This window comes from Lichenostomus cassidix, chromosome Z (genome assembly GCF_008360975.1).
Source record: "Lichenostomus cassidix isolate B80296 chromosome Z, HeHo_3.0, whole genome shotgun sequence".
In the NCBI taxonomy this organism is placed as follows: domain Eukaryota; kingdom Metazoa; phylum Chordata; class Aves; order Passeriformes; family Meliphagidae; genus Lichenostomus; species Lichenostomus cassidix.
In genome coordinates, this window is record NC_139511.1 from 17,228,248 (window position 1) to 17,238,126 (window position 9,879).

General features: G+C 38.0%; 1 protein-coding gene across 3 annotated transcripts in view; it reads left to right on the plus strand.

Annotated features, from left to right (window-relative positions):
* Positions 1–9,631, plus strand: part of TRPM3 (transient receptor potential cation channel subfamily M member 3) — a 263,950-nt gene extending 254,319 nt beyond the window's left edge. For all 3 annotated transcript variants that reach the window (XM_085043571.1, XM_085043568.1, XM_085043569.1), the window contains one exon: positions 2,556–9,631. In XM_085043571.1, the coding sequence (XP_084899697.1) occupies positions 2,556–4,005 (1,450 nt within the window). In that variant the 3' untranslated portion in view covers positions 4,006–9,631. The remainder of the gene's footprint in view (positions 1–2,555) is intronic.
* The last annotated feature ends 248 nt before the right edge of the window (positions 9,632–9,879 follow it).

Genomic DNA, 9,879 nt, shown 5'->3' on the forward strand with positions numbered 1-9,879 from the left:
TTGTGTTCAGTAGCCTTGCATAGCCTTCGCATGAAGGCAGGATGCAAAACGTATCTCACTACGGACAGCTCTACTCATACACCAACTGGCTATGTTTGTATTAAAAATTATTTCACTTGTGTACAGCTGTCAAAGCAGGAAAGAAAAACAAATTAAACCAAAGCAATGACAACAACACACCAAGACCATAACCAGATTATCCAGTTAGCTTCAAAGAATGTTATAAATTCATTTCAGCTCTTGGTAACTGTTGCTGGGGTGAAAGGTTTTTTGTTGGATGTAATCTGAGCTGTAATTCTCCAATAAAGTCCAGAAGGTTTCTCAAATTTTTCCTCATGTCTGACAGCCCTAAAATCGTGATGTTTTATCTGTTCATCATCTTGGAGCAGTTGTTATAGAATCTGAATGCAGGGTGAAGGACTCAATTATTGGCTGATAAATATTTCAAAAGTATAATTGCTTTTATAAAATAGCAGTTCATATAAGTAATAACATGAGCAAAAATTCAACTGCTTCCCATATAAATGGCTCTCACTATGGAATTACATCCTGTGCTTGCAATAACATTAATCTGCTTTGTTGGACAAGTTGGTAGAACTAGAAACAGACTGGTGCCTAAATGATAATGAGTAGAATGAGATTCCTTGAAGCTTCCATTTCATTTCTTAGCAGTGATTACTTTATCATTCATCTACTGAAGTCTGATAATAACAATACAGTTACTACTGCACATTTAATTTGTTGTGCTTGTGCTTTCAAAACTCACAGACTTCAACAGAAAAAGCCTGTATTTCTCAGAAATATGAGACTTGCTGTAGGGAGCTGAGTCACACTCCTTCCTGTCCTGTCCTGTCCTGTCCTGTCCTGTCCTCTCCTCTCCTCTCCTCTCCTCTCCTCTCCTCTCCTCTCCTCTCCTGTTTGGGCAGGTTCTGTTTCTTATCACCACAAGGTATTCAGACTTCAGTGTTTTACCAGCAAAAGTCCTGAGCATTAGGTAACAAGGAATTAATGCTGTCCAATATTCATTCTTTGCTAAAATCCTTCCTTCTGTGCCAGTAAGAGTGTTTATGGTGTTGTCAGATCCAAATCGCTTGTCCTGTTAAAAAAAATAACCAGCAGCAGTAGAAGATGATATTCACCTCATCAGAAATCCTGGCAATGATTTGTGTGCCTATTAACTATGACAGTGTGCCTAGTAATATTTGACCATGAATTGCTCTAACTGGCAGAGAGGAAGAGACCTGTGAGGAAACAAGTGTGGAAATCATGTCATTTGTTATTTTTTTCCTCTCTGATCATTTTTCAATGTCTGCAGCAATGGGTAAAAACAGAATTATAACATATCAGACAAAGATAACTACATAAACTTGTTGCTTTTATTACTTTTTTTGACAGAAAGTGGAAGTTCCAGCCTGTTACAGAGACTACAGATAAAATAATTATGAGAAGTTTCTTATGTGCTACAGGCAATTATCATGTAAAACTATCAGACTCCCTATAAATCCTTCAGAAGACACGTTTTAGAATTCAGAAAATTAAACTGGTTGAAAACCACTGACATAAATTTGGATGCAATTCACCTTAAAGTTGAAAACATTTTAAAATATGACAGATCAATGGTCTAGAAAAGACATACTGAAGTTTAAATTACATTAAATTAAAAATACTGAATCTTACATTGAATTATTACCTATTAATATTTTAATCTAAGTTTTTATTTATATATTATGATAGAAGCTGAAAACTAACTTTAAAATCCATCATTTCAATCCCTAAGCTATTAACACAGACTACCCAAAGTACAGTCACAGTAATGGAGCAATCTTAGTGCATGTACACTATTGTAGGCTGTATTTGGCTTGATCAGTGTTTCTCCCCCTTGCAGTTTTCATGCATATTTAACGTGATATTATATATATTCAATAAAACAGTTGATATATTTTTTCCTATAAATCTGAGCTAAAAATTATTCAGAGAACAAAGGAACATTTCTCCTTAGTTCCACACAGGCCTGGGTAGTGCGCATCTGGGGCAAACACCAGGAAAAAAATATAATGTTGCCTATCTTTTACGGCACATTGCCCACTTTCTTTACTTCATTTAGCTCTGCATTTTACTGTGATGTTCCTGTCTGTGGCACAACTGGGAACAACATCATGTGGCATCTGCTCTAAGAAATATTCAGTCATAATAACCTAACTAGAAGCTTTGGAAGGCAAAAAAAGAGAAGCAGTAATTCATAGTAACATTTATGTCATAAATAAATTTATGTCATAAATTTATGTCAACATTTAAGTCATCCCTGGAATCAGGCACACCCAAACTCCCCTCTACATTACACAGCTGATGCCCCTGGTTTAACACACTGGAGCAGTTTCCTGAGTGTTTGGTGGGGTTTTTTCCAAACTTCTTTTAGCAGGATTTTAAAGCAGATGAGGTGGTGACCATTGGCTTTGGAGTTTCAGATGTATTTGTTTCTGACTGTTCTTGTGACCTATTAGCTGAGCATCACTGCTTTGTACAAATTAACCTGTTTAATTCTTCTCTTTTTAAAGGGTGGAGAACATGGCCATGCGACTGGAAGAAGTAAATGAGAGAGAGCACTGCATGAAGGCCTCTCTGCAGACTGTTGACATTAGGCTTGCCCAGCTGGAAGACATGATGGGACGAATGGTGACTGCCTTAGAAAAAATGACTGGCATTGAGAGAGGCGAGACAACTAAGATTCGGTCCAGGACCTCATCCGACTGTACTGATGCAGCCTACATTGTGAGACAGAGTAGCTTCAACAGTCAGGAAGGAAATTCTTACAAGCTTCAAGAGAGCATTGATCCCACAGGAGAGGAGTCCATGTCCCCAACATCACCTACGATCATACCCCGCATGCGAAGCCAGTCCTTCTACGCAACAAATATGAAGGACAAATATGGGCTGGAAAAGTTGGAAAGCATTTTTAAGGAAAGATCTCCAAGCCTGCATCGGGCAATCAGTTCCCACTCAATAGCAAAAGAAGGAAAGGCTCCGTTACCCCCTACCAGCACTTTGTCAATTGCCCCAGACTCCAGAAGACCTTCATCTTGTATAGACATCTATGTTTCTGCCATGGATGAGATGCATTCTGACACAGAACCTCTTGAGAGCACTATAAATATTCTTGGTCCTGAAGATACAGCTCTGCAGGCTCACATAGCCTCTTCACTTTTAGCTAATAGTGCATACATTAGCAGTACACCTGGTGAAAAGATCTCTGGCAGGAGTCTGGATTATGAGGAAACCTCTGGAATAGAAACAAGAGCATTTTCTTCAGACTATTCACAAATTACAGACTGCCAAATCCCATGGGATTCAGACCCTCCCTTGTATCATACTTTAGAGCGATCTAAAAGCAGTCGTTACCTGGCTACAACTCCCTTTATTCTGGAGGAAACACCAATTGTGAAATCTCACAGCTTTATGTTCTCTCCTTCTCGAAGCTACTTCAGCAGCCTTGGCGTCCCAGTCAAAACAGCAGAGTACACAAGTATTACAGATTGCATAGACACGAGGTGTGTGAGCGCTCCCCAGGCCATTGCAGAGAGGGCCAGTTTCCCTGGAAGTCTCAGGGGAAAAGTGGAAGACTTGGGATGCTGCCACCCAGAGAGAGAAGCTGAACTAACCCACCCAAGCTCCGATCATGAGGATATTGAGGTCAAAGACAAGAGGGGGACCCCTTTATCTCCTCAAGACAGCAGTGCTACAACAACTCTGCCCAACAGCATCCCACTTCCAAAAATAGAGCGAGCCAACACCTACTCTGCAGAGGAGTCCAACACGCTGTATGCACAGCACACACGGAAGAGCTGCTCCATCAGTGACAAACTTGACAGACAGCGAAACACAACAGGCCTGCGGAACCCCTTGGAGAGGAGTAAGTCCTCAAGGCCAGAGAGCAGAGGGGACAACCTGTCCATGAGGAGACTGTCAAGAACAGGAGCCTTCTGCAGCTTTGAAAGCAAACACAGCTAGGCTTAGACAAATCTCACCAGCAGTCGAAGGGTCATCTGCTCTTCAGTCTGTTTTTCTCACCAGAATTTAAAAAACGCCCTTACATCACCCTGTGTTGAGTCCAATTGGCATTTAGCCATGGTCAAGGGAGCACATTTTCAATCTCAGCATTACCACTGAGGCACTGCATCTTGACCCAGTTGACATTTGCACTTAAGGAAAAAGGGAGGGATGAAAGCTTTACAAAGACTTCAGTAAACAAGAGGAATAACAAGCCCCCTTTATAAGTCAGAAGAAATAAATTAATAGGTCCAGCTACCTGTCTTTTATTAGAGGACATCCTAAGATTTTTTCTCATTATTCAAGTTTTTAAGATGCAGGAATTAACTGGCAAAAAAAGAGATGTACAAATTAGATGTTCTAAACTTCAATCACAACTTCTTTTTCATCTATGTCACCATTGTGATGACTGGTGAAAAGCATTTATTATTTCTGTAGGAACTGGCAGCAAACAAACCTAAAGTCTCCCAAATCCCTTGCATCCCACACTTGTGGAAATGAAGAAAGATGAACACAACTATAATGCTCACTTGTCTCCTTTTGTATCAACTTCTAGTGCCACAGAAAGTTTATATTTTCAAGAGTGGAAAGGGAAATGAAATGCCTTTTGTACTGCAACTTAAATGGAAGAAGAATTTATGTTAAAATATCAGGTGATTTCCTGTATAAAACAGGCGTTCTAGATTCTAGCACAGCTGAGGAAGCTCAGGATGAATGTAATTAAGTGGAATAGTATATATTTATTTTTTTACCACATTTGTCATCAATATGTTGTCTCACTAAATCAAAGGATGTGATGAAACAATAATAGGATGATCAGAGCAGAGTGTAGTAATAGTGTCCAGTTCTCACTGCTCAGTTTAATTATGTATATAAATTGGGGAGATTTATCTACCATGCTGCTACCAGGTTCTTCTTGCTGTTTCATTTGAGCTGCCAATTTTTCACATCATTCCCCCACCTAAAAATATATACCTTTTTTTTCATTTGAACATAACTGTATTTGGACTTTTCAAAGTATACAATATTTATCAAGAAGTCTGCATCTGATTCATGTAATTAAACTGAAGCTGCTTAAAGGAAAATACTTTTGGCAGAGGACTGGAAAACACTAAAATTTCTATATGCTTCTCAAGGTAAGTTAAAGAACCAAAGTGAAACTGCAAGTGTCTGTAAACAGCAAAAGCCATCAGTTGTGAGTAGGCATCCACCGTTCATCAGCATATCCCACAATGAGCAATTTTTGTAGGAGAAAGTGTGTCTGAACAGTAGTGAAGTTATGGGTTTTGGTTGAAGAGTGTAACTCCACTGGCCCCACCCACATTCCAAGAGTTCACATTGTCAACCAGAGGTTCAAACTTGTCATGAGAAGGTCCAGTGGTCACAGGTGGAAGGGTATGCAGAAGACTGGAAAAGGTGGAGAAGCATAAACTGCAACTGGAAAAAAATTCACATTCCTTTATGAAGGCACAACATTTAAGCTTTTTAAGAGTTGACACTAGTGTTATTAAATATTAAAATATCTCTGCAATTACCAATATCTGTGTAGAACCAGCTCTGTTTTGTCATTAAAAATGAACATTTTTGAGTGGGGTACGTATTTCACATTGTTTAATTGGGAATTATCTTTCAAGGCAGCTTTCAGAGTGCAAGCTGATGTTTTCTCACTGAGTCCTCAACCTGGGAGACTCTGAGCACCGAGAGTAAAGTCCAAAAGGCAACTAATCCAGACAGAAAAATAATCATCAGCCTCAAGAAAAGAGGCAAGAAGGTGAAAATATTTAGTTAACAAGTCACTGCGTTGGAAAGTTCAGGAAACAAGGAAATGCAGCAAGGGGATGTAAAGAACAATGTGTTTCATACTTACTGCACCAACGTGTTCCTTGCTTTCTTCTATTTGATCAGGCTTTCAATGAACTAAACTCCACCAAGACACCATGTTTATGCAATTGCCTTGCAGCCCATGTGAGCATTACAGTCACGTGGCGATACCAAGAAAGGTCAGAAACCTTTCTGTGCATTATGAAGCATGCTTGTGGCAGGCTGATTGTTGAACAATAGCAAAATGCCCAACGGCAAAGGAACTTGTATTTAACAATATGCTTCAAAATGTGCCAACCTTCTGTTCGCAGCCTTTTCCTAAGGCTTCTCCAAATTGGTCTTTCCATGGAGAGTGGAGGGGGATATTCTTAATTTGTTTTCTTTGTTACTTTTATGAATGTCTGCTAAAACTGTTGTGGACTCCTTCATCTTCACCGTATTATTGGTCTACTCAAGAGGCATTTCAGATTCATTAGAAATTCCTCAACAGCGCTTAGTGAATTATTGTAAGGCATAGGGCTCTCCTCTGGGGTAGATTTCATTGGTTAGTTTGTCAGGGTAAAGAAATTTGCCAAACCCAGAAGCTGTATAAATGTTTAGGATACAGCACCTTATTGATCTGGAGCACACATTCCAGGTAAAATGAAACAGAACACTTTATTTACCTCTTAAAATTTGCCATTATATATAAAATGTAAATTCAGATGTTAAAAGTGTGATTGCAAGATGTCAGAACACTACTTTTCCTGAATGTTTCCCATTTATTCTATAATGTGATGTCTATAGAATATATTATGATGAATGTTAGATTATTTTATTTTCACCTGGTTTTCACACATTGCATCAAACTGTTCCTTCTTCAATTTGATGATAAAACATCCTTGCAATGGGACCAGACTTCCCATTTCGATATTATGACCATTTAGTGAGATAGAAGTCTCATCATCCATCATCATGTAGCTATAGCGTGTGCCATATGACGTATTCTGTATCAAAGGATAGCTTATGAAATAGACACATAGGTATTTGTGACATGTGGTAATATTAGTGAACGTTACAGGACAGTTTTAATATCTCATTACATGGTCTTGTTTGTAGATCTGTAACATTCAATAAAATAGCACATGTTGCATCAAACATTAAGTTCCACTATCCAATTATTAGCTTACATATGGAATATGCATTTCTGGTCACAGTGTGTAAGTTTGGTGTGTTTCGCACATTTCTTTGTATAGCTTCACTTAAATGTCTGTATGAGCTGATGTATAAACCTCTAATGAGCCACTGTGGGCTGTGACAGATGAGTTGTGATGGTGTGAAAGATGAACTGGCATGTTATGCAAAAGATTATAAGATAAATGAACTTTAATAATATTTTGAAACTCAACTGAGCTTAGCTGTTTGTTTACATATGCTGGTTGACTGAGGAAGCAGTGTGCAGTATTTTACAAATATTTTCCTATAGTAGTCCATTTTGTTGTTTCCAGTTTAAGTGATTCTATTCTACAGTTGGGGTATACACTTGTCCTAGGTATTGTATTATAGCACATTATTCTTTCACAATAACAGTGTGATATGACTGAAGTAGTTTCTCTTTCTTACAGTCCAGTCTTTTTTTGTGTCAAAGAAAATGCATGCATTGTTCCATGAGTTTCTTTGGACTACTAAGAGACTTAACATTTTGCTATTGCCTGCCTGTAAAGATGAATCCAGTTAGGAATGAATTCAAACTTTTGGATGTTTACATTATTTCCATTATGTTTGATCTTTAGCAAAGTAAGTGATTTTTTTATTATTTTTAAATGACAGTTGTATTTTATGAAATTTGAATACTCAACACAAAATGCGAACCTACAGCAGTGCTCAGACATTTGGCTCTCTCTTTTTTTTGGAAGAGATCAGGTGCTACATTATTTTCTTAGCACAAGTGCCAGTTAACAAATGGCAGTGAGGGGATAATTTGAAAATATAATGAAAAACCAAAACATCCATTCATCTATATAAGGAAATCCCTCTGGGTTCCAGACATAGGTTACTTTTTTTTTTTTTTAATTTCCATTTATAGATTTTTTGGTAAAAAAAAAAACCAACTATACTGATTTGTACCTTTTGCAGAAAGGATAGCCTTTTGTCAGGGGATAAATATCTTAGTTAGGTATATTTTTTGTATGAGAAGAAAATGATTTGTTTCTTAGAAACTGTCAGCGCATGGAAAATGCAACTACATGAATAACTGCTAAAAAAACAAAAAGAGTGCTGGTAGCAGCACACAGCCTTAGTCCAATGACTGCAGTGGGTGCAAGCCAGTATCTGTCCTGAGAGCAGAAGTTATCAAAGGTTTAAGAGTGAGCCAGTGAAATAAAATTTTCTGTAAACTCGTGGTGCAGATTTTCAAAACAAGCATAAATGTCTTGTTATGTTGTTCAGGTTAAACACTGAAGAGGATCTGATGATCACCCGAAGGGAAAATGTGAGCTGGTCATTCCTGGATTTCCCTCGGAATGCTTAAGTAGTTGTGATGGCTCTCCCCTGCTTAAAAATTGTAGTATTTTTGCATTTTTGCACAAATATGCATAATTGGTTCAACAAAGGCCACATTTTCAGTTCTGTTGAAAGATACTAGGTATAGATCATCATCTTCAAAATAAATGGCTAAGACTCCTAGCATGAATTTTCCCTTCAACCATCTCATATAAAAATACAGTCCAAACTGGGATGAAGTGAAGCACTGGGGGTGTCTGCTTACCTAGTGAAGCCTTTCACTATTCTAGATGGAATTCACTGTCCTGGGCACACAGTGGCATGGGAGCAGTAGTATTGGATGCAGAGGGGCTTTGTTTCTGCACCCTGCTTTATACCCAGTCATACAATGAACCCTACAGGTCACACAGGCTTCTCTTCTCCATGATTGACTACAATTATAGTCTTACCAATGCTCATGAAAATCTGTAGAAATTCCACTGATTTCAATGGCGTACTCTAACTTCTGCCAGGAGATGGATTCATTCTGCATTTCTAACTCAATATTACTTTGAGTCATGGCATGGATTACACTAAATCATCATCAAGTTGGATGTCTAATGATGGAGCCATTGAGCCAGACTGGTTGTGAAACAGTCTTTGACCTTTTAATTTTTTCTGTATGCTTTCAGATCATTCATAGAGCCACACAATACTTATTTCGAAAGGCTGTTAGGTAAAAATGTTTGATTATTAAATTGCTGCTGTTTCTGCTGCAGGGAAGTGATAACTCTTGTTTATTTTAGTATCTGGGAGGGAGAGGGAAGGGACAGAAGGGGGAATTGGATGTGAAATACAGTTTTATGCCTGCACAAGAGTAAATAGTATTAAAGTTGTATCTTTTTTCCACCACTGCAGTTGTTGTACATGATGAGAGTCTATTTGCTGCTACTGCTGTCTGGAACAGTGTTTGCAATGTTCTATACTAATAGCTATTTAACCATTTATTATTTGGGCTATCATTTGTAAGTGTATAATAACAATCATTTATAAAGGGATAAAAATTACTAAAATGTCATTTTAAACAAATTCCTACTAATACAAAGCTTTTCAAGTATGATTTGTCTAAATGTACATAACTAGGGAAAAATGTCCTTTCCAAAGGTCTACTGGATTCACAATGCACTTTTAGACTGTGTTTAGATGCATAATATAAAGCAGAAGTTGGCAAATTCTACAGTAGAACTTTCTGAAATTTCTGTAAGCATTGTTTTGCAATAAAAAAGAAGATGTAGATCAAAACACATGTCCTTGCTGGAGCATTTCTTTATGAACATTCGCTTTCATTTCAAGACAATAAAGCAATGATGCAATGGCGGCTGCATTTCTCCAAGATCTCTCACTGTTCTAATTTTACAGCTTTAAAGGAAAACAAAACATTTATTCTGTTGTGCACAGGCATTTGGAATGTTGCAATTTATTTCCACCTCTGACATCAGGTTTCATTCAGGTGCCCCTTATTCTGGCCAGTATCGGAACCAAGGCAGAAGTACT